The sequence below is a fragment of the Dermacentor variabilis genome, chromosome 7 (genome assembly GCF_050947875.1).
Source record: "Dermacentor variabilis isolate Ectoservices chromosome 7, ASM5094787v1, whole genome shotgun sequence".
NCBI classification, from domain to species: Eukaryota; Metazoa; Arthropoda; class Arachnida; order Ixodida; family Ixodidae; genus Dermacentor; species Dermacentor variabilis.
This window is the reverse complement of record NC_134574.1, coordinates 26,996,380-27,022,105: the sequence shown is the minus strand read 5'-3', so window position 1 is coordinate 27,022,105 and position 25,726 is coordinate 26,996,380. Positions and strand designations below refer to the sequence as shown.

General features: G+C 51.7%; 1 protein-coding gene across 6 annotated transcripts in view; it reads right to left on the bottom strand.

Annotated features, from left to right (window-relative positions):
• The window catches only part of LOC142587383 (uncharacterized), a 209,680-nt gene that overhangs the window by 165,307 nt on the left and 18,647 nt on the right, over nucleotides 1–25,726 (bottom strand). For all 6 annotated transcript variants that reach the window (XR_012829508.1, XM_075698339.1, XM_075698341.1 and 3 more), the window contains exon 3: nucleotides 10,457–10,477. Coding sequence is in view for 5 of the 6 variants with exons in the window: in XM_075698339.1 (XP_075554454.1) it covers nucleotides 10,457–10,477 (21 nt within the window). In the remaining variant the exon portion in view is untranslated. The remainder of the gene's footprint in view (nucleotides 1–10,456; nucleotides 10,478–25,726) is intronic.

Sequence of the window (25,726 nt, the reverse complement as noted above, 5' to 3'; positions counted from 1 at the left end):
TTGGCAAATAGAATTTAACTTCTCTTTCTTGTTGAAAAATACTTTTTTGTGAGTGTATCCATCTGTCCTTATCGGGCCATATTTTCACTTCATCAGTGCATCAGTTTGGTATTGTTAAGGTGCTCATGTGGTGGAACTAGGAGCAACGCAGCGGCGATAGTCTAGGCCGAGCACGGACTCCGAGCGCGAGAGGCATTCACGAGCAAAATCGCTGAAGAGGACGAAACACTAGAAAGTGCTGCAGAGGATCACCCACTATATCGTTGCAATCCTTCTTTACAATTACCCCCGGGAACGAAAAGGAAGACACCTGACGACGTAACAGCATGTCAATATAAGTGGGTCATAGTAGGTCTTGAGGTGGTCGACGTTGACAATGTTCCAACTAGACCGACTCGCAGTTATGCATCGTCCCCGACGTCACATGTCTGAAGACGGTTCAACGGGCTTGATCACGTAGTTCACCGGAGATGTGCGTTCGACGACGCGGTAGCAGCCTTCATACATGAGCAGTAGTTTAATAATAATAATATTTGGGGTTTTACGTGCCAAAACCACTTTCTGATTGTGAGGCACGCCGTAGTGGAGGACTCCGGAAATTTTGACCACCTGGGATTCTTTAACGTGCACCTAAATCTAAGCACACGGGAGCAGTAGTTTCGACGGCAGACCAAGTGCAGTGTAAGGGCAGGAGAACCCCCCCAAGCGCTGCGGCGAGGAACGTGGGCGCAGAAGTGTGTCACGGCGAACATTCTTCTGGCACTCTTGGTCATTTGAAGTAACGAGATCTAGACACTCTTCGGCATGTCTGGCTGTGGCAGAAATAGGCGCACATTCAGATGCATCAGGTTCGTACGGAAGGATTGTGTCGATTGTGTGCGACGGGTGCCGGCCGTACAATAAGGGGGAAAGCCAGTGGTGCTCTGAGGGGCGGTATTATAGGCGTAGGTTGCGAAGGGCATAATGACATCATAATATGTATGGTCGGAGGCTACGTACATTGCGAACATGTCGCCTAGGGTATGGTGAAAGCGTTCTGCAAGGCCATTTGCCTGCGGATGGTAAGCAGTAGTTGTGCGGTGCTTTGAGGATGGCTTCGACGACTTCCGACAAGAAGGCACGTTCGCGATCGCTGAGCAACTCCTGTGATGGACCATGATGCAGTATGAATCGGCGAAGCCGGAAGTAGGCAACATCGTGCCCTGTAGTCGCTGGGAGGGTGGCAGTTTCGGCGTATCGCGTGAGGTGGTCAACAGCAACGATGGCCCAGGGTTTAGCAGCAGATGTCAGGGGAAGTGGCCCATGGATATCGATGCCGACACGCCCGAACGTCCGAGTAGGGCAAAATAACGGTTGCAGACTGGCTGACGAGGGGTGCGGTGAAGACTTTCGGCGCTGACAATCTGGGCACGAGCGAACGAACTTTTGAACGTAGCTGTACAGCCCGCGCCAGTAGTGCCGCTGTCGAATGGAGTGGTAAGTTTTGAATACTCTCGAGTGTGCACACAGTGGATCAGAGTGCAATTACGTGCATATTTCAAAACGCAGACTGCGGTGTACCACTAGCAACCACTGGTAGCCATCGGTGGTGTCATTGCATCGGTGGAGTAGGTCGTCGCGAATGGCGAAATGATGGGCTTGACGGCGTAACGCATGAGTGGTTGGTTGTACCGATCGATCAGAGCGCAGGTCTATCAGCGAGGTGATCCAGTGGTCCTTGCGCTGTTCGGAAGCGATGGTGTGAAGATCGATGGAAGAAACGACAAGCTGGGGTACGGAGCAGCGGGCATTGTCGTCGGGCAATAGAGAGCGCGAGATCGCGTCGGCGTGAAAGTGCCGGCGGCCGCTACTGTAGTGCACGCGAGTGTCGTAGTCTTGCAAGCGAAGTGCCCAACGGACAAGGCGACCTGAAAGGTTCCCTAGTGATGACAACAAGCTAAGTGCATGATGGTTTGTGACGACGTCAAATGGGCTGCCACACAAATATGGCCGTCACTTATTACCAGACCAGATAATCGCCAAACATTTCTCTTGCGTCACGGCGTATTTGCTCACTGCTTTCGAAAGCGTGCGACTTGCATAAGCCACAATGCGATCAGAAAACCCGTGTTCGCGCTGCGCAAGGACTTCGCCGAGGCCAACACCGCTGGCGTCAATGTGCACCTCTGAAGGGGCTGTCGGGTCACCGTGACGCAAAATTGCAGGTGGCTTCAGCAAACTGCGCAGGATTGCGAAGGCCCCGTCACCCTCTGATGACCATGAAGGTCGTCTGATAAACATAAAAAAACAAGTACACGTGCAATACCCCCTTCTTAACATGCATAGACCCGATGCTGAAAAAACAAAGTAAAAAGCAAGAGCACCCGTAGGAAAGAAAGAAAAAAATTCGCCAGCGTGCGTAAAAGGGCTTAATACGCACCCCGTAGACCACTTCAAATGGTGCGCGGCGCCGCTGCGAATGGGAAAGGTCGTCTGGTATAACCTCAGTCCAGTTCGCAAATACGTCGAATGATATTTTAGGATCCGAAATAGCATCGCAATAGTTTCTCACTCAGTCCTCGTCGGCGCATCGGGGTCCAAATCCAAACACGATCGCCGGACTTGTACTCGACGTAGCATCGTCCGATGTTGTAGTGTCGGCTGTCGGTAGGCTGCTGGTTCTTGATCCGTAGGCGAGCGAGCTGTCGGGCTTCTTCGGCGCGCAGGACATAGGTGGCGACGTCAGGATTATCTTTGTCGATGACGTGCGGCAGCATGGCGTCGAGAGCCATCGTCAGATTCCTGCCGTAAACCAGCTTGAATGGCATGAGCTGTGTTGTTTCTTGCACCGCCGTGTTGCAAGCGAAGGTTATGTACGGCAAGACGGCATCCCAGGCCTTGTGTTCGACGTCGTCATACACTGCTGGAATGTCGGCGAGGGTCCTATTCAGCCGCTCCGTAAGGCCATTCGACTGCGGGTGGTAGGCAGTTGTCCTCCTGTGCCTTGTCTGACTCTACCGCAGAATAGCTTGGGTGAGCTCCGTTGTAAAGGCCGTTCCTCTGTCGGTGATGAGGACTTCTGGGGCACCGTGTTGCCAAGAATTTCACCACTTCCGCTGCCCTATTTTTCGGCAAAGCTTTCGCTTCAGCAAAGCGCGTAAGGTAGTCCGTCACCACGACGATCTACTTATTTGCGGTTGTTGACGTCGTAAATGGTCCCAACAAGTCCATCCCGATCAGCTTAAATGGTTGGCAAGGTGGATCGATCGGCTGTAGTAATCCCGCTAGCCTTGTCGGTACTGTCTTGCGTCGCTGACAGTCTCGGTATGTCTTGACGTAACCGGCAACGTCGGTGATCAGACGCGGCCAGTAATACCTTTCCTGTACCCTCGATAGCGTCCGGGATAATCCGAGGTGCCCAGCCGTCGGATCGTAATGCAGGGCGTGCTTTACTTCTGGACGCAGCGCTGAAGGAACAGCAAGAAAGTAGTTGGCGCGGACTGGTGAGAAGTTCTTCGCTTAAATGCCCCAGGAACAACCTTGGTCTGTCCTTCCAAATACTCGACGAGGCGTTTTAGCTCCGGGTCTGCTCGTTGCTGTTAAGCGAAATCTTCCGCGCTTATTATTCTAAGGAAAGGGTCGTCATACTCGTCATCTTGCGGTGGCGGGTCAATGGGGGCGCGTGACAGGCAATCGGCATCAGTGTGTCTTCCTCCGGACTTGTAGGTGACAGTGACGTCGTATACTTGTAGTTTGAGGCTCCACTGCGCCCACGGTCCTGAAGGATCCTCTAAATTCGCTAGCGAACACAACGCGTGGTGGCCGCTGGCGACCTTGAATGGCCTGCCATATAGGTAAGGGCGAAATTTTGCTGCAGCCTAAACGATAGCGAGGCATTCCTTTTCTGTCGTAGAATAATTGCCTTCCGCTGTTGACAGCGACTGGCTAGCGTAAGCTATCACCAGTTCAAGTGCGTCTATCCTCTGGACTAGGACGGCACCGAGGCCTAGGCTACTGGCGTCGGTGAGCATTTCGGTATCGGCGAGCTCGTCGAAGTGCGCAAGTACGGGCGGCGACTGCATGCGTCGTTTGAGTTGTTGAAATGCGTCGGCCTGCGGCTTTTCCCATTTGAACTCGACGTCACATTTTGTTAGATGTGTCAGCGGCTCAGCGATGCGCAAAAAGTCCTTGACAAAGCACCTGTAGTAGGCACACGTGCCAAGGAATCTACGCATTGTCGTCTTGTCGATGGGCTGCTGCAACATTGCGATGGCGGCTGTCTTCTGTGGATCGGAGCGGACTCCAGATTTGCTGATGACATGGCCCATTTGCGTGCCTCCCGATCGGTGTCAAAAGACGATAAGCTTGAATGGCATTCCATAGAAGCCATTCAAGCTTATCGTCTTTTTACACCAGAGCTGGCGACGAAACCAGCGTCACCTGAAGCTAATTGACGGTGATTATGTGTCGTGTATTTGTTCGACGACCCAGAGCTGACAAATAAGACGAGTTTTCGGACAACAAACACTGATGGGTCATCTGTCATGTGCAACCTGCAAAGATCTTATGATGATGACTTGGAGGGAACAGCGTCGACCCCGGTTTCGCATGAAATTGCATCTTCGTTGCGTCGAGGGTGGGTCGACGGTTGGACACCTGAGGCAGAGTCCGGTGGGGTGGAAGGAAGAAGAATAACCAGGCAAGACGCGCTCCGCATCGGCTCCGCGCACAGAACTCTTCAGCGGTCAGCGAACCCGCCTTGGAACTCCACTGCCTACCTCAATCAACGCAGCAAGGTGAGAGCTTCCCAGGACCCCACATTTTTGGAGATCCGACGCTCTCCGGCTGAGCCGTCAGCCTTCCTTTCTGGCAGCGGCGCAGTTGCCGCACTAGGCCTCGCGCGGCCACTTCCCAGACTCCAGCATGCAGGTCACAGTGTCTGCAGAGGACTTGAACCCGTCCGAATACAACCCCCGGGACTGGAAGCATGTCCTGTCTATGCACGCGTCCCGTCGGAACACGACCGGAGCCTCCAAATCGTCTCCCGCATGTCCAGAATCCAGCATGAGGACGCCACAGAACGCAAGCGCCATGACACCATCGCCGCCCGCGTTCCAGCCTCGCCAAGAACAGCTGCGCGCTGCGACAGCAGCAGTGTTCAAAGGTCGCCAACTCGCGCCGTTGCCTGCCGACGCTTACAAAATTGTCTACAGATCGCAGGGAGGGCTCGCGCTTCTCGACATCCCACCGCGCTCGCTACTCGCCACAATCATGCAAGCAGGGCAGCTACAAGGCCATCAAGACATCCAGATCCGAGTACATCCCACAAACAACATGTGCACCATCGCCACCACGTGCCAAGAGACCGCCCTCAAACTCGTCAATCTCAAGGAAAGTACACTTCGCAACTAACCCCCCTCTCCGCCCCGCCACGCTCCAGTATGGCGGCGAGGGAAAATAATAACCTACAAACTCTAACTTGGAATTGCCGTGGCTTCCGGGGCAAGCATGCACCTCTGCAGCCTTTACTTCCCACATTCACTCCTCAGCCCCAAATACTTTTACTCCAAGGCGCTGCAAATTGCGCAACACTTCCCAGCTACACCTCGGTACATTAAGACGCCACAGACAAACCCAGGGCGTCCACACTATTACACCGTGGCATCACTCACAGGGAGCACCGTATCGCTTCATAGACGCCCTGCGTGATCACTGAAATCATACGCCATAAACACACGTTACCATCCATATTTAATGTCAACATTTATCACCTCACATCACACCCGATGGCGTCTCTAGAGTCCCTACTTCGATCAGTGCACCGGCTGGCAGGAAAGCATCCCCTGTTAGTCGGCGGAGACTTCAACAGTCAACATACAGACTGCCGATACAAAACAACACACCGAGGTCGCAGGCTCTGGCTGCTCCTCCAGAACCTCCACCTCACCGTACACAACTTCCTGACGCCCCCTCGGATCGGAAATAGCGTCAGTATGGACACCAGCACGGACCTGCTGCTTACCCACTCCGAGGCGTCACCTGGACCAGAACACAATACACACTAGGCAGATCATTACATTATACAGGTCACTGTCCCATACAAACAACCTCGTCACACTTACATGACACACAAACTCACAAACAGGGACTCTCTCCGCACCACTCGGGCGGCCCACTCTGACACCCCTATTTCCGATATCGACACCTGGGCGAAATCACTCCAGGATGACGTCCAATGCAACACAAAAAACATTGAAACCCCTACAGAAACCCCTACATTAGACACCCGACTGGCCCACCTCTGGGAGGCCTATCACAGCCTCCTAGAACGGTGGAAGAGGAATAAGCTAAACAGGACACTTAAAAAGCGGCTGGCCGCGCTGCAAACCCAAATCCAACAACATTCTGAGGAGCTCTGTCGGTCCAACTGGGGCCAGATATGCGACGGCATTGCTGGGAACCTGTCTACCAAGCGGGCCTGGCAACTCCTCCGCCACCTTATAGATCCGACGCAGACAAAAACAGCAACACAACACCATGTAACAAGACTCATCCCCGCACACATAGACAACCCTGACAGCCATATTGACGCAACTATATTTGGCCATAATTCAGCGGGTATGCGCCAGTGGGGACGACGCTGAAGTAGCGCGGGTTTTTAGGTGAAGCGGGGAAAAACGAAGAAGGCGTTGTTGTTGTTCCCTTGGATGACTGATAAAGTGCGCTTCTTGGCGGTGCTGCTACGCATACTCGTCGATCCCACGTCGTTACAATATAAACACACTTCAAAAAACCTACACCTCCCCAGGCACACCGACTCGCTTGCCGTCCTATACAGGGCAGCCCAACCCCACACTCGACACGGACGGTGCGGCCTTCCTGACTCTCCGTACCAGCTCCGCACCTGGCGCCAACCAGGTAACCAAATCCATGCTTCGTAATCTGGATGATCAATCCATCACACAAATTACGGACTACTTCAACCAGTGTTGGAGAGAGGGCACCCTCCCCCAGTCCTGGCGTCATGCGAGGGTCATTTTCATACCCAAACCCAACAAACCACTAACACTCCAAAACCTTCGCCCGATCTCGCTAACCTCATGCCTCGGAAAGCTTTTCGAGCATATAGTATTATCGAGACTCACACAACACATGGCGGAAAACGACCTTTACCCTCACAGCATGGTGGGCATCCGTGCCCATTTATCCCCGAAGGATGCCATGCTACAACTTACGCACGACATTTTCGACCCCCTTATCCCAGGTCACACAAAGGCAGTCTTGGCTCTGGACCTCTCCAAAGCCTTTGATCACGTAGAACACCAAGCGATCATGACTGCCCTCTCGCCACTGAATGTAGGTGCACGTACGTAGACCTACATTCAAGCATTCCTGACCGACCGCACGGCTCAGATACACTTTGGTCCACTCACCTCCCTCTCTTTTACTTTACAGAGTGTTGGCACATCGCAAGCGTCCGTTCTGTCCCACTTTGTGTTTAATATCACCCTAATCCCCCTGGCCCGACAATTGGCAAACATACCCCATCTCAAGCACACCCTCTATGCCAACGACATCACGCTGTGGACTACCCATGGCAGTGACGGCGGCATAGAGGGCATTCTCCAGTCTGCAGCCACCCTGACCCAAAATTAGGCTGCGAGTATCGGTCTTTCTTGCTCCCCAGAAAAAGCCGAACAACTACTCATCAGACCTCGTAATCGCTGCTCCCCATGCTCCCTCATCACGATCGAGCTGGACGGACGTCAGTGCCGTAGGTTGAAACCTTCTGCATACTGGGACTCCATATTCATAGTGATGGTAAAAACACCACCACACTGAAGAAACTCAAGCAGATTGCAGGTGCGATTTCACACCTCATTCGCCGGGTTTCAGCCCACCACAGAGGCATGAAGGAGCGCGACCTATGTCGCCTCATCCATGCCTTCGTCCTCCGCCGTGTGCTTTACACAACCTCATATTTACACTTATGCCGACACGATACTAATGCCCTAGATGCCTTAATACGCAAGGCGTACAAAGTAGCACTAAATCTACCATTAACGCACCCACAGACCGACTACTCGGCCTGGGCCTCCACAACACTATCGGGGAACTTGCAGAAGCCCACCGACAGGTGCAATACATTCGCCTGACACGAGCATCCACTGGGCGGCACATCCTGGACTCCGTCGGGATCCGGATACCGGCCAACGACCCTACACTACTCGCCACCCCACACCACATCCACCGGGAGCTGCTTATTAAGCTGCTCCCGAGGAACATGCACCCACAACACCACGAGGAGCACCGCCGAGCTCGAGCTAAGGCGCTCCATCGCTATTACGGCCCCGAACCGGACGCCGTATAGGTGGGCGCCGCATGCATGGGAGAGCAAGTGGTTGCCGCCGTGGTGGACTCCTCCTTCTCCCCGCTCATCACACTACCCCTCCCCCCACACACTTCCCCAGAAGCTGCAGAGGAAGCTGCGATTGCCATTTCCATCACCCATACGGAATACATACATAATAACAGATTCAAAAACAGCTATACTAAATTTTGCACGAGGCCGGGTCCATGTTCCTGCTTTTTGCATACTGTACTCGCCCGTTTCACCTCCACCCCGCCATGTGGAGCTGATATGGGTGCCTGCGCACTCCGGGAATCCCGGAAACGAGGCTGCCAACCTTTTAGCCTGAGGTTCTATTAACCGGGCTCAGGTGGCCTCCGATCCGGGACTCACGAAGGAGCGCATGCACTCTTTCAGCGATCTGACGCAGGCTTATAGAGCCGCACGTCAGATCTACCCCCACCCCACCCATCCCTAGACAACAGACATGCGACACTTTGGAGGTTACTCCAGACCCACACACTCCCCTCCCCTGTCACCTTATCCCATTACCATCCCTCTTTCCCCACCCCCGCCTGTGCCCTCTGTTCCAAACCGTTCGCATCCGCCATCCACATCCTCTCGCTTTGCCCGGCGGACCCTCCCCCGCGGGGCCTGGAGCACCTGACATCGTGGGAGGACTGGGAAACCGTGCTCCGCTCTGAGGACCCGGCAACGCAGACCATCGCGACCAGCCGGGCTTCCAGTGTTATGGACCTACGGAACATAAACACTTAAGTGGAGTACGGTCGTGCGGAGGCCCAGGGGCCTACGTGCCCCGAACACCTCTGTTTGAATAAAGCTTTTAACAACAACAACAACATTCCATAGATGCAAGCTCGCATCTGTGCCTCCTTTGTCCAGAAAGACCGCCAGGCCCAACAGGCCTGAGCTGCTTGCCTAAGGACAAAAACATACTAGAGCAAATATTCGCGACAGGATAAGGCCTATGTGTCTGCTGGAGCAAAAATCCGGAGACAATACATTTTAATGAAATACGGAGATATTCAACCAGTGCGACCCTTATGAACTGTCCGCGTTCCAAAAGCGCTGGGGCTTAAAGCGGATGGAAGCAGTAAACGATCACAGTCGAGATAACCAAGAGACGTTTATAGTACTGGCGTAAATAAGCAATGAAGTAATTGATAGGACAAGATCCGTTACAGGCATAGGTAGCTGTATATGGTAGATATAAAGGTTTAAAGGAAGACAGAAAAGATTAAGGAGACATAGACGAAATGTTATACTGATAAATATCCATAGATCCCTTGATTAATGCAAACAGGCTAGGCGTCTATGTTTCTCTGTTCAGTTTTGGAGGGGATGTCAACAAATAATCGGGTATCACCAAAACTTTCTAGGGGGCCTGGTGAGAGTCCTGTGCACGCGCGTGTAATCCAATCCATTGCGCTGCCTATAGGGCCGTTCTAGCCAATTGTGCCGTATATACTTGGCCGTTTTTTCGCAGTCACCCAAGAGAACAAGCCGATTGTTTCGACGAAGGCAACACGTTATAGCGATGAATATTTTTTAACGTTGGACGGCTTCTGAATTGGACCAATTTTTATAGAGCACATCATCTTTCACTTTGTGCCCCAGCGTATGTGATTTTCGATAGAGTAAGCCTTTATGACCCAGCTGTTGGGGGTGTATTAGAGTTGAGCAAATATTGCCATCGCAAAATAACTGCCTGTCATCCACAGAGAAGCTACTAACCGTACTCGGAATCACGGCCGTGCTACCTATTCAATGTTTAGACCTTGATCAAAAGACGGCATCAGATCCTACCGTACGTTACGTTCTCGTACAGCATCGCCATCCAAGAAGCCACACAATTCAGGCCGTTCCATCTTGCCTACGGGTTTGAGGTGTCCTGGACGAGGCGCTGTAATCTATGCCTTTGAGCGACAACCATTTATCACTCGCTGCCGAGGCCTAGCAACTTACTCAGTACGCAGAGGCAGCTTGTCTGCTAGCGCGATGGTCTAGCAAGGGCTCATAAATTGACGCGAAATAGACAAGGCTTTAAAGCGCGCCCACAGTAGTCACACTTAGTTACGAAATCAATCAATTAAAAGCAGTACTCACTATTCGACCCATTTTCCACTCCTGAAAAGGAATAAAAAATTACGTGGTCACAAAAACAGAAGCAAACTAAAAATATTGGTTAAAGGGACACTAAAGGCAAATATTAAGTCAAGCTAGAGTGATAGATTAGCGCTCGGGAATCTCTAAGGCGTCAATATTATCGCGAACAGCACCTTAATAATCGAGAAATTGAAGTAAATGGAGGACATGATTAGAGACTCCTCCGGGAAATTCAAGTACTTGCCCGATGACGAAAGCACTCCTCAGTTAAATTATGTTACTAGTACTCAACAACTCATTGCACAAAACATGTTTGTATTGTATTATAAGACGAAATAAAATGCTACGTGTCAAGTTCTATTTCATGTTTAGGGAAAAGAACTCATTGAAATTACCCTTGCCAACGACGCGGGCTTCGTTTCCTCGCGGCTGTGCGCCGCCCACGCTTTCGCGTTTCAGTAGTTATCGCGCAGTGCTGCGCTGGTTTTGCTGGCTCGCGAAACTCGCACGAACTGCAAGTAGCAGAGAATTCACCTTCCATGTAATGTCGCGAGATGCCCGAGCGGTCTGCACCACCTGGCCAAAAAGCAGCTGCGGTGGAGAATACGCCACTCCACGCCGCACGAATACGCCGCACGGTGTATGTGCGACATGTTATTGCCGGTTTTATCCAGTGGCGAAAAAAAAAACTTAAATTGCGTTGCAGGCAAACTGTGCCTCCTACATATTCAATGTCACTTCATTTCAGTACCCTCATTGAGTTAATGATACTGTCAGCCCTATTGGGCTATTACAGGACTAGATACCGGACATAAGGGTACAACCTTCTTAGTCGAAAACAACTGCGAATATACTTTGTGCACATGTAATCCGTGTTTCTTCACATGTCGTTTAAGAAAACTTCTGTGTTATTGCTGTACTTGATTTGATGCTGTGCTTGATTGCTGTACTTGATTTGATTTGATGACTACTTCTGTGCTGCTATTGTTATTTCGTTCTGTCTGCTGCTGCCATGTAATGGTTTCCTGGGCCTTCGTCAAGCTGTTCGTACAGCTTTTAGCCCAGGTGACCATCCAGATACTTGCTAGAGAATAAAATATGATTTGATTTGAATTGAACCATCTTCTATCCTGCAGCACTAAAAAGAGAAAACTTGTTCGTACACGGCTCCAAAATTATTATGCTAAGCTGTTGGTCGATGGTTAATCAGGTATCTACGTAACGCCTTCCTGATTCCTTCGAAACCGATTACGTGTAGCATACGGGAAACAGCCAAAAACAATCACTCGTAAACCAGCTCTCCGGCACCACGCATCGATAGCGACAACTATTTTGTCGTATGGATAAGTATTGGTGGCACCTGTACAACCGGAAGTCGACGTGGTCTTGAAAAGTTGACATAATATTGACCACAATAATGGCCGTTCAGTGCAAAAAGAATTTAAAGAGCCACGCAGTAACAGAAATTGTCGTGGCCTGTGATGGTAGACATCCATCACCACGAAAAAAAAATGTTTCATCCGAAAGTGTCGATAGCCATAGCAAATTGCTATCGATAACTACTCGGCCAAAGCACGGCTCGTAGTAGTATCGGCCATGTCAATTTGGGTAAGCATTCGCTTAGTCATTAAATTAGCAAGCACGGTCTCAAGGGCGTGCACACGCACACACGAGCAGATCTCAGTTGACCGCGCACACTCGCTGTCGCAACGCTGGCGTGATGAAGAGGGCCATCCTCGAGAAACGAGTCCCTCGTGCTGCATCTCCCTCCGACGCGGATCCGAAACTAACGCGACGATACAAGGCACGCGGGAAGACACCGCAGAGAAAGCGACCAGTCGTTTCGGCTCACCCAGTCTTTGCACCCACCGCAGATTATCTCCCAATTAGGGCGCGCGGGACGCACACCCACTCAGCTGCACGCACAGCCACGCCCAGCCACGGCTAGGCTATACAAGGAAGCGCGCGCGCTCACCTGACCCGCATAACACAGGCTTGATCCCGTTACGTCCAACATTGGGTGCGCGAGAGGACGGCGCGCATTAGGCCACTATCCTTCTCACTCACCCTCTAACCCCAGCGTACGGCTCACGGGGCGCGAACATATCGCACTTGGATTTTACCTTATACGGAAACTAACGGGGACGCCGACGGTGAAATTTTGCTTGGCGTGTCCATGTAATTGCTAAGGCAGTATTACTTGACGGCCTCAAATAAAGTGCATCTAGTAATAAATAAAGTGAATCTAAAAGGCACCAAGAACGGAACTCGTCATGGCGTGGGCAGGTGGATATCCGCCACCATAATGTTTGCCGCCTTGCACGACAGTGCAAACTGTGGGGCCGAAAATTCGAGAGTTTCCTTTGTCTTCCGTGGCCACTGCTGGTTGTTCTCACTATCGGGGAGAGAGAGTGCAGCGACTTGAGAAAAGGATGATGCGACTCGAGGGTGGAGGGTGCTGCGGAATAACAGAGAAACACAATAGGGGCTTAACCCACAGGCTCCTCACCTGCGCAGCCACCATCGGCTGTTGCAGAAGCTTTAGGGGACGGCACAATAAGTTCACTCATTTTCATCTTAGAACTTTTAAAACTTTCGTTGCAGCGTCTATAGCGGCAGCCTGCCTTGCAGTCGTATACCATAAAAACAGCGCGACAGTGGACGGAGCACATAAAAAAAATAATTAATTTCGTCCATTCCTTCTTACTGTCTTCTGTACGCTGTTGAGCTGTTTTTCTAATGGACTGCCGCTATCCCTCTCACACACACTGTAATCCTAAAAGTGGGAGGATACATCGCTGCGCATGTGTGTGCTGTAATCGTGATGCCTGCTACGGGTCAGTTAGAATCCAGGCCTCGCACGTATGCGGAAGTTTAGGTTTTAACAAATATTTTGTAGGTAAGTTAGACTACATACGGGCGAAGCTTTCCAGTATTCGTTCTATTTCTGTCATTTCCATGCAATTTATTGCGCTCTAAATATATTGACCAATGCATATCCATTCAATTTTATTTTCGGCGTATCTTCTCGCCACACGCCTTCCTTTCAAGATCGCCGATCAACGTTCCTAGGAGACACCGCTTCGTGAAAAAAAATAACATTTTTTACTGTTTGTTTAAGCTAAAGAAAAATGCAGCGAGGAAGCTCCAAATATTGTTAATATGAAACAATAATACGGGTGATTAGCAAAAACTCCAGAACTCTTTCGGAGGTGTGTCAAGCAGCAGCACACAACACAACAAAAAGGGATAGAAGAGTAATCTTTAGGAGTAATGGCGTGCTGCAGGGGTAACTAGAAATTTTCCGCTTTAACTATTTCTAAAAATGTCTCAGGAAACGGTGAACTTATTACAAGATCGGGTAACTCGTATCACTTTTCATCATCATTTGAGAGAAATCTCTGCTTAAATCTATCATTTGTTAGCCCCGGCTTTGAAATATGCATATTGTGGCGATCTGTCAAATTCGCAATCCCATTTTTTTATATATTTGGCACGATCATTATTTATCTCTTGATGAATAACAAAAACATACAGCTCAGTGCTCTTCCACTCTCTGAAGAACGATGACCAGCGAAACTGTGTATGTGGGCACCTTATTGGCGAACAGCAGCTCCGCCGCGCGTCCGCCCGGCATCGCACTATCTTCGGGATCGGCCCACGTATGGGCAGTGCTTAACGTCTGCGTTACCTCCACCGCGGATTGGCCCGGTATTGCACTATCCTTGCGATCGGCTTACGTATTGGAAGCGTTTAGTGCTTGCTTCACTTCCGCCACGCATCGGCCCGGCATCGCACTATCTTCGGGATCGGCCCACGTATGGGGAGTGCTTAACGTCTGCGTTACCTCCACCGCGGATTGGCCCGGTATTGCACTATCCTTGCGATCGGCTTACGTATTGGAAGCGTCTAGTGCTTGCTTCACTTCCGCCACGCATCGGCCCGGCATCGCACTACCTTCCGGATCGGCCCACGTATGGGGAGTGCTTAACGCATGCGTTACCTCCACCGCGGGTTCGCCCGGTATTGCACTATCCTTGCGATCGGCTTACGTATTGGAAGCGTTTAGTGCTTGCTTCACTTCCGCCACGCATCGGCCCGGCATCGCACTATCTTCGGGATCGGCCCACGTATCGGGAGTGCTTAACGTCTGCGTTACCTCCACCGCGGATTGGCCCGGTATTGCACTATCCTTGCGATCGGCTTACGTATTGGAAGCGTTTAGTGCTTGCTTCACTTCCGCCACGCATCGGCCCGGCATCGCACTATCTTCGGGATCGGCCCACGTATGGGGAGTGCTTAACGTCTGCGTTACCTCCACCGCGGATTGGCCCGGTATTGCACTATCCTTGCGATCGGCTTACGTATTGGAAGCGTCTAGTGCTTGCTTCACTTCCGCCACGCATCGGCCCGGCATCGCACTACCTTCCGGATCGGCCCACGTATGGGGAGTGCTTAACGCATGCGTTACCTCCACCGCGGGTTCGCCCGGTATTGCACTATCCTTGCGATCGGCTTACGTATTGGAAGCGTTTAGTGCTTGCTTCACTTCCGCCACGCATCGGCCCGGCATCGCACTATCTTCGGGATCGGCCCACGTATGGGGAGTGCTTAATTTCTGCGTTACCTCCACCGCGGGTTGGCCCGGTATTGCACTATCCTTGCGATCGGCTTACGTATTGGAAACGTTTAGTGCTTGCTTCACTTCCGCCACGCATCGGCCCGGCATCGCACTATCTTCGGGGTCGGCCCGCGTATCGGGAGTGCTTAACGTCTGCGTTACCTCCACCGCGGGTTGGCCCCGTATTGCACTATCCTTGCGATCGGCTTACGTATTGGAAGCGTTTAGTGCTTGCTTCACTTCCGCCACGCATCGGCCCGGCATCGCACTATCTTCGGGATCGGCCCACGTATGGGGAGTGCTTAACGTCTGCGTTACCTCCACCGCGGGTTGGCCCGGTATTGCACTATCCTTGCGATCGGCTTACGTATTGGAAGCGTTTAGTGCTTGCTTCACTTCCGCCACGCATCGGCCCGGCATGGCACTATCTTCGGGATCGGCCCACGTATGGGGAGTGCTTAACGCATGCGTTACCTCCACCGCGGGTTGGCCCGGTATTGCACTATCCGTGCGATCGGCTTACGTATTGGAAGCGTCTAGTGCTTGCTTCACTTCCGCCACGCATCGGCCCGGCATCGCACTACCTTCCGGATCGGCCCACGTATGGGGAGTGCTTAACGCATGCGTTACCTCCACCGCGGGTTCGCCCGGTATTGCACTATCCTTGCGATCGGCTTACGTATTGGAAGCGTTTAGTGCTTGCTTCACTTCCGCCACGCATCGGCCCGGCATCGCACTATCTTCGGGATCGGCCCACGTATGGGGAGTGCTTAATTTCTGCGTTACCTCCACCGCGGGTTGGCCCGGTATTGCACTATCCTTGCGATCGGCTTACGTATTGGAAGCGTTTAGTGCTTGCTTCACTTCCGCCACGCATCGGCCCGGCATCGCACTATCTTCGGGATCGGCCCGCGTATCGGGAGTGCTTAACGTCTGCGTTACCTCCACCGCGGGTTGGCCCGGTATTGCACTATCCTTGCGATCGGCTTACGTATTAGAAGCGTTTAGTGCTTGCTTCACTTCCGCCACGCATCGGCCCGGCATCGCACTATCTTCGGGATCGGCCCGCGTATCGGGAGTGCTTAACGTCTGCGTTACCTCCACCGCGGATTGGCCCGGTATTGCACTATCCTTGCGATCGGCTTACGTATTGGAAGCGTTTAGTGCTTGCTTCACTTCCGCCACGCATCGGCCCGGCATCGCACTATCTTCGGGATCGGCCCGCGTATCGGGAGTGCTTAACGTCTGCGTTACCTCCACCGCGGGTTGGCCCCGTATTGCACTATCCTTGCGATCGGCTTACGTATTGGAAGCGTTTAGTGCTTGCTTCACTTCCGCCACGCATCGGCCCGGCATCGCACTATCTTCGGGATCGGCCCACGTATGGGGAGTGCTTAACGTCTGCGTTACCTCCACCGCGGGTTGGCCCGGTATTGCACTATCCTTGCGATCGGCTTACGTATTGGAAGCGTTTAGTGCTTGCTTCACTTCCGCCACGCATCGGCCCGGCATGGCACTATCTTCGGGATCGGCCCACGTATCGGGAGTGCTTAACGTCTGCGTTACCTCCACCGCGCGTTGGCCCGGTATTGCACTATCCTTGCGATCGGCTTACGTATGGGGAACGTTTAATGCTTCCTTCACTTCCGCCACGCGTCGACCCGACATCGCAATATCTTCGGGATCGGCCCACGTATGAGGAGTGCTTAACGCCGGCGTCACCTCCACCGCTGGTTGGCCCGGTATTGCACTATCCTTGCGATCGGCTTACGTATTGGAAGCGTTTAGTGCTTGCTTCACTTCCGCCACGCATCGGCCCGGCATCGCACTATCTTCAGGATCGGCCCACGTATCGGGAGTGCTTAACGCCTGCGTTACCTCCACCTCGGTTTGCCCCGGTATTGTACTATCTTTGCGATCGGCTTACGTATTGGAAGCGTTTAGTGCTTGCTTCACTTCCGCCACGCGTCGGTCCGGAATCGCACTATCTTCGGGATCGGCCCACGTATGAGGAGTGCTTAACGCCTGCGTCACCTCCACCGCTGGTTGGCCCGGTATTGCACTATCTTTGGAATCGGCGTACGTGTGGTGAGCGTTAATTGCTTACCTCACCTCATCCGCGGGTCGGGACGCTATTGCACTATCCTCGGGATCGGCCCACGTATGGACAGTGCTTAACGCCTGCTTCACCTGCGCCGCGGGTCGGGACGGTATTGCACTATCCTCAGGATCGGCCCACGTTTGGGGAGTGCTTAACGCCTCCTTCACCTCCGCCGTGGGTCGGCCCGGCACTGCATTATCTTTGGGATCGGCCCACGTATAGGGTGTTCTTAACGCCTGCGTCACCTCCGCCGCGGGTCAGCCCGGCATTGTATTATCTTCGGGATCGGCCCACGTATGGGGACTGCATAATGCCTGCGTCACCTTTGCCGTCGGTCGGCCCGGCATTGCATTATCTTTGGGATCGGCCCACGTATGGGGAGTTTTGGGTCTACACACGGACACGATCCAGGGGATACCAGCTCTTAACAGCTTCGCTGTAAAGCGAATATTTTTCGTACTATGTTCTCGAAGGAAAGGAGGGAATGTGAGCAAGAATTCCGCAAACCTCAGTACGTGAACACCATCGGCGATATTTCTCATAAGTGCACCATGACACTAGTCTGAATTTCGTTCATGTTAGAGGAATTTATTCTGGGTATACTGGTCCACTACAACTTCCGCATAATTGATAATGAGTCTGATGAGTGATTTATAAGCGACACATTTAATTTGACAGATCCCAATATTTTGGTTAAGCCGCAAACACCGTAATACGTACAATGTTGGCTTTAAGGCGCATACTATAGACGTGCGCTTTCAAGCAATGACCGGAAGTAAACGTAACAACGAGTTGGTTGTGTTGATGAACTCCAGACGTACAGCAGCCAGCAATAGAGTGATTATATTTAACAATTGTTTGTTTCAATATATTGAGATGAACGCTCATTTCTTCTGGTTTATTACCATTTTCTATTCTACGTGCCAGCCACTAATGGTGTACAAGTATGAGCTCGGTTCGGCTTGATCTGCATGCGATTTCACTTTCTATTTTCAAGTATTCAAGAAGATGTCTGTAGGCAAATCATTCATCAACAGCTTGCACTAGCGGTGCAAGGCTGGAGTCAACAGCCTAGCTTGGCTTGCCTAAGTAGTTTGTAGGTTTTGCGAGGTTATGCTATGTTTGGCTAAGTTGTTGGTAGGTTTGGCTGAGTCGTTTCTAGGTTTTGCGAGGTCATGGCAGGCTTGGCTAAGTTGTTTCTAGGTTTTGCTAAGTTGTCTCAGCGGGCTTGACGCTGGAAGTTTTCCAGCAGTCGCAGGCCGGTATCGCTTTCTCGGCGACGTCGAAGGTTCAGGCGCCGATTCTCGCGTTCCCTGTGCTGAAACTCTGGATCCTCGACTCGGCGTTGCCTCTTCTCAGCCGCAGCTTCGGCGCGGTGTTCCGGATCAGCTCGGCAGTGACGCATCGCTTCTCGCTTAGCAGTACGGCGTTCTCGCTGCTAAGCTGCTTCTACGGGCGTCCGGACTTACTTCAGTCTTCCCACGGCAGCAGCACGTACGCATGGAGTAGAGGAGGCGAGAGGTGTATCGTGGCGCCGGCCAAAGCCCCTTAAACTTCGTAAAGTAGCGCCACACTTTGAAGAATGCCGCCTCCTCCTCGCGCGCTGTGGCCGAGGCCGACGCTTCGCCGCTATTTGCCTAATGGCACCACACGCTGTTAGGAACGGCCTGTAGAGTTGCCGCCATGCAACGTTTTCTCAGCCAGCTGCAGCTGCGAGCGTGGCGAGCTTCCCCGAAAAGACCATGGAAGCCTTCCACGCCCGCTGCGCTGACTCGTTTCGTAGGGACGTTGAGGTGCCGCGTCAACATCCCCTTGGCGCCGCTATGACTAAACGCGATCGGCAGACCAACTATTGTTAGTGAACCGCCACCACCGACCCGGTCTTTCGGGAGCAAGGGAGTTCCCGAGGGAATGTATCTGGCGGCAACGTCCCACGCGCCTTTCAAGACGCAAGACAATGGAGAACTGCGGCGGCCACGCTGCGGAGGTCAGCTCGGGGAATAAGAGCAAGAACCTTTGGGCAAGACACAGTTCTGCGAAGACCATCTTACCTCGGTGGCGGCAGTGAAGCCAGTGCGTACGTGTATGTGTGAGCCCTCCTCCTCCAAAAAGGCGGGTCAGCTTCGATGACGTTGGACGCTACGAATTGACGGTGACCTGCCATTTTCCCTCACCTAGGGATCAAGGGAGGACGGAGTGTTTATGAGCAGCTGTTTGTCGGCTGCTAGAGTGTGCTCGTGAGCTGTGTGCTCGTGCTCTGTGCTGCGTGTTTGGAGCTTCGTGCTCATATGCTGTATGCTTCGTCTTGCGTGCTCCGTTTGGGAATCACGCTAGACTGTCGAATGTATCGTGTTGTAATGTAAGTATGTGTAATTAAATCCTGTACGCCTAACTCCTCCCAAGTTCCTCCCTACAATCTTCAACTCCTACAACTGGATGGCAGCGGTGAGATCGGCCTACGACTCGTAGACAGAAGGGCAGCTCACGGACTTTGGGACATGATGACCGACAGGTATCCCGCTCAAGTTGGAGGCGACTTGGGATTGACCACCTCTTGCAACTTACTGGATACGGCGGAGAAGGACTGGTGATATGGTGCTGCTTGAATAGGTAAGCGTTTGGTTTTGGCTGTAAGATTTACCAAGCTTCAATTTCTCTGTGCTTGTAGATTTCATTCGCTGGGGATCTTTTACTTGTATTCCGATTTGCGTGGGTATCGCAGCAAGTATTGTTTGACAGCAAAGCCAAAGCTTAAAGTAGCGACCATGGTCCTATTGTGTTTGACGAGAGCTGGCCTGTTGTGGCTGTGTGAAGAGCTCTTGGTAGACGTAGAGGAGGACTTGACGGAAGCAGAGATTCGTAAGACCATTTTGCAAAGTGGCAATGATTTGAAATTCATCGAAAAAATGGGTAAACGAATTCTAAGTAAAGAACGGGAACAGGAAGCAATTAGGCAAGAACAGGAAGAAATGAGGCGAAAACAGGAAGAAGCTAGGCAGAAATTGAAAAGAATTTCGCAAGAAGAAGGCCTAACAGAAGTAACGAGTCAGTACGCTGCTGCATTGAACAATTAGATTCAAGGTGTGGAGCAGGAAATCAAACAAAGTACGCATCATCCATCTGGCATCCCTCACAAGCTTATCTCGCCGATGACTTAGAAGTCATACAAAACCGCGCTGCTCGCTTCATTACGTCACAATATTCAAGACATATCAGCGTAACCACCTTAAAACAAACTTTTTCTCTCCCATTGCTTGCTTCACGGCACGTAACTTCTCGTCTTTGCCTTCTTCACACTTTCTTTTACTTCACCCATTCAGGACACGCCCTCTTAAAACGCCCGTTCAGAACATCATCCCGTTTATCTCATACTCGCCCCTTGGCGGCGATAAAGTGCCGAACGACGGCGATGAGCAGCTCATTCTTCCCCCATGCCGTAACACTTTGGAACGCACTCCCGGATGAAATTGTTTCGTGCAGTGAACGCAAAACATTTCGCGAAAAACTAAACGATTTTGATAATACCAACATAACCACATGAATACCACATTTATTTATTTATCGCCTTGTTGGTACTGTGTATATGTTCCGTCTTGTTCTTTTTTGAAATTTTCTTTTTATGTAACTATTACAACTAATGTACACTTTATTATGTAACTTTCTTATGAAACTGTTCAACTTTGATGCACGCCCCCACCCCACCCCCTTATGTAATGCGTTCGGGCCCTTAAGGTTGAATAAATGAAATGAAATGAAATGAAAAACAGCGGCTTGAGAAATCTGTAGGCTGGACGCAGCGAGAGTGGGAGGAAGTCGATAGCAGATTTTGGTTGAAAGCCGAGAGAAGTAGTAGCACCTGCGATATTAGCAGCACGTTCATAGGTGAACTCGAAGTGCTAGCAGCTAACGATGCCTTAGTGGCAGCAGAGGCCGTTAAAGGCCGTAGTAAGAGCGACGAGGTGCTGTGCTAACAGAACACTGTAGAGACAGCTAGGCCAGCTGTGAATGAATTGGCACAATTACCGCGCGTGCGTGTCGCTTGTAATGTTAGTGAGGTTGCTAACGAAGTACAGAGTACTGCTGACCCGACAGACGCGGGCACCCATGTCGAGTCAGATCTGCGTGCCGAAGAGAAGTGCCAGTTGGACGATGCAGTTGAGGGCAGTTCGCAGGATTGCGAGCTCCGTATCCCAAGGGAAGACAACTACATTGTTCAGGGATCGGTGCAGCTCTCCGCCAGTCTAGGTAGCCAAGAGAGGGATGATTTAGTTAAGAATCATTCTTACTGGGCGGGTGAGACAGCGATCGAGACCGACGAGCTGTGTTCCAATGCACAGCGCGAGCTGGGCAATGCAGTAGAGGGCAGTTCGCAAGAGTGCGAGTTGCATAGCTCAAGCAGACTGCTGCGTTGTTCCAGAGTCGGTTGAGCTGTCCACCAGTCGAGGCAAGGACGGAGTTGACTTAAAAGAAAATCACTCGGACTGTGCGGGTAGGTGAGCGATCCGGGCAGACGAGATGTGTACCGGCCAGCACGAGGTGCGACAAGGTGCCATGAAAGGGAGTTCTAAGAGAAAGCGCCGTAGAAAGAAGCGCGATAAAGACCGAAAGACGGTAAATAATGTAGCGCAGCCAAAGACGGCGATAGGCACAAAAGGCCAGGGCGCGATGAAAAGAAAGGTACGGTCGTCTTTGACGATGTTGGCGCATCAAACGCATTCGAGCCACCGCTCAAACAGAGACCGAGAAGCATGCTCCGCACGGATGCGGACAAAGCGCACGGGGCAGTTACGTTTCTCATCGTTCCGTCGTTCTTTTCGGAGTGCAACATGTAGTGCGAAGGAGGGCGAGGTGGCAAGACGAGACGAGGTGGTAGGGAGTCGCTACGCGGTCAGTCGAGTTCGTGACGAAAGCGTGGCGCCAGGACGCCAATTGGCAGGAGACTGTAACGTCTTGAAGGAGCTGATAGTGTGTCAGCCCTTTTGTTGTTCCTGGGTAGCCAGAATAGCTTCCGAACCGCGACCGCCTCGAGTACGGCTCAAAAGTATGAGTCAGTCGAAAACGCTTGGAACGGGAGGCCAAGAGAGCTTCCGTAGAAGTAAGGCGTGTTGTTTTGTTTTATTTTTGAGCATTTTGAAAATTTTCGCGATTTGAGGCTAGAATTACTTTCAATAAGTAAGGTATGAGCTTTATGTTTTGTTTGAGGGCGCCGACATTTGCATCTGGGCCTCTGCGGTGACTCGCTCTCAGCTAAGAGCCAGGCTTCAGCGGGTGGCGACCATGACGGCGTCTTATCTCTGAGAACAAGACCTCAGTGTGTCAACTGAAAAGTGCGCATTACTTGATTTTACGCGCAAACAAATGCCATTGTATCCTGTTACCATCAGTGGCCAAGCTGTATCCTATGTTAAGACGCATCGCTTTCTGGGCGTCATCACTGACCGCAACCTCTCGTGGAACCCTCACTGCGTCTATCTGAAAAAGAAGTTAGTAGCCATTGCTCAGGTCTTCAAATTTCTCTGCGGGAAAAACTGGGGTACACCAGTCCATACTATGTTGCAGCTGTACAGGGTTTTGTTTCTCGGACTCCTACGTTACAGTCTACCAGTGTTGTCAAACGCATAGAAGATGAACTTTCGCGCCTTGGAGAGCATACAAGGTCAAGCCCTACGCACGTGTTTAGGGCTGCCTCGATGCACCTCAACAGCAGCAACAATCGCCATCGCGGGATACCATATAATCCAGACACATGTAGCTGTCGACTCTCTCAGAGCGCACATTCGCCATCTGTCAAGGATCCCCGACCATCATTTGGACTCCCTACCATCCGAGAGACCTCAAGCGACCTTTTCATGAGTGATTAGCGCTCATTAAGAGTGCACAGCGGCATCTTTTACACCGGCGGCGAAGCCTTCCTCTCCCCTGTCGTGCCTGCGACAGCCTCAAGTGAATTTTGCTATTCCTGGAATTACAAAAAAGTCCAATCATCCAGCGCCGGCTCTGAAGCAACTTACGCTCCTATTACTGCACCAGAGGTATCACGACCACATTCATATATGTACCGATGGTTCGACCTCACCTACCAGCTCAACTGCCGCATTCGTCGTTCCAGCCAAGAACGTTACAGTTAAATTCAAATTGTCGCACACGACTACATCTACATCGGCAGAGCTTGCAGCTCTCCATGCCGCTATGATGCACATCACCGAAGAGCCAGCAGAGAAAGGGGTTGTATTTTGTTACTCTGAGGCAGCCCTTCATACCATCAAGTCTGCATTACGTCACAGAACTTACGAGCAGATGACATCTGACATCAGGGAACTGCACCACCATGCTCTGGAAAGAGGGCACCACATTATATTTCAGTGGATTCCTGCTCACTGTGGCATCGTCGGCAACAACCTAGCTGACGAGGCTGCCCGGTGTGCCCACGAAGATACCAAGACGCGTCCAACACCTTTGGCGAGTTCGGACGCTGCCAGAGAACTTCACCTACTTGCACGCAGGAAGTCACGAGATCTCTGGATTTCAAGTGCCTTCAATTGTAGAAAACGTAAACTGGACCCCACGCTACGGCTACAGCTGCCATCTAGCCTTTCCCGCGGCGAAACAACCTTTCTGTGCCGCTTGTGGCTGGGAGTTGCGTTCACGAACGCATACTCCTACCGTACGGGAATGGCCGAGAGCCCGATGTGCGACTCCTGTGGGTGCGAGGAGACCATCGAGCACCCATTGTGTACCTGCCCTCGCTACAATGTCCAAGGCCTCTCTCCGCGGGCAACTTTACGCCGATTCGACTCGAGACCGTTCACCGACTCAAAGATACTCGGACCGTGGCCACACCCGTCACTGGCTCGAAAAGCGATTCGTGCACTAGTGCAGTACTTGAAGTGCACGGGCTTAAGAGACCGTTTATAGTGTCCTTGTGTATGGTGTCCCTCCCACACGTACTCAGTGCTTACTATCTCCCTTTGTTCCTCTTTCTATTCCCCTTTCCCCCACCCCCAGTGTAGGGTAGCAAAGCGGATGCTGTTCTGGTTGACCTCCCTGCCTTTCCTACCCTTGCTTTTTCTTTCTTTCTCTTGAGAATCTCCGAGATTTGAAAGATACGTTTTAGGTAAAACTTTACTTTTGCGAGGTGTTAATTAATGAGTAGATAGGCTTTCTTTTTCTTGTGAGTAACCTGAAGGTCAAGTTTGTCCGTGAGAGGCCTATGGTAACGCGCGTGTGTATTAATTAACCTTCTTTTTATATAAGTGTTCTTGAATTTTCTAAGGTCAAGCGCGTAGGTTTTCAGTAGGTGCGTAATTTGCACTGAAAAGCGTTCTTATTTCCATTAGCACGTGTCCTGTGCGGACGGAAGGAAGCAGAAAGTTTATGACTGGGTTGCTCGTGTGTGTTGAGCGCGGCCGTGTTCTGACTTCTCTAGTGAGTGTGCGTAAAACTAGTTGCTAGAAGACGCATTTCTTTAAGGGTTCTGCGGAATGCGTAAGTTACACAAGTTTAGTCGTTCGTCTAAGGTACGTGTCCTGTATAGACTAAAGGAACAAATGTGAGTAAGCGTGATGAAATGCTTACGTACGACGCAAGTGCGCTTTCTGAATAGAGACCAGAAAGCTAGCGCGATTGTGATTACGTACCTATGGAGTTGGCCAGACTGTTCAGTGGCGACAGTACGTGAGATAAGTACGCCACTGCGATAGGGTAAGAACAGGCTGTTCGTGAACTTAGGCTACTTAAGTTATGTTCGGGTATTGGTGGTTGAGCGCCTTCGGTTTAGTTCTGCGTAAACCTTTGCTCTTCTGCAGCACGACAGTCAGATCTGGTTAAGCTCAGCGGGAACGCGAACGCTCGCTTTGGCGGCACAAAATTTTGGGGTTAAAATTTTGGGTTCCCAGTTGAGCGGCTTGCATGGAAATTTTGATAGTAAGCCTGGTGGGTTAACAGCTTATTCCGCGCGTTTGCACGAGTGGTATTGTGTGGCCAGGATCGACTCTTCTGTGCCGGTTGTTGTGAGATGGTTTAAGGCATTCCAAGGACGCAGGAATTGCAGCGAGCAAAGCCATCTTCTTGCTCGCCAGCCGTTCTCTTCCTGCCCAGCGGTTGTCAGCACTGGCCAGTTGAGATTTTACGGGCCATTGGGCAGCTGTTAGGAACGGCCTGCAGAGGTGCCGACATGCAACGTTTTCTCAGCCAGTTGCAGCTGCGAGCGTGGCGAGCTTCCCCGAAGAGACCATGGAAGCCTTCCACACCCGCTGCGGTGACTCGTTTCGTAGGGACGTCGAGGTGCGGCGTCAACATCCGCTCGGCGCCGCTATGACTAAACGCGATCGGCAGACCAACTATTGTTAGTGAACTCGCCACCACCGATCCGGTCTTTCGGGAGCAAGGGAGTTCCCGAGGGAATGTATCTGGCGGCAACGTCCCATGCGCCTTTCAAGACGCAAGACAATGGAGAACCGCGGCGGCCACGCTGCGGAGGTCAGCTCGGGGAATAAAAGGCACCTCCTTTGGGCAAGACACAGTTCTGCGAAGACCGTCTCACCTCGGT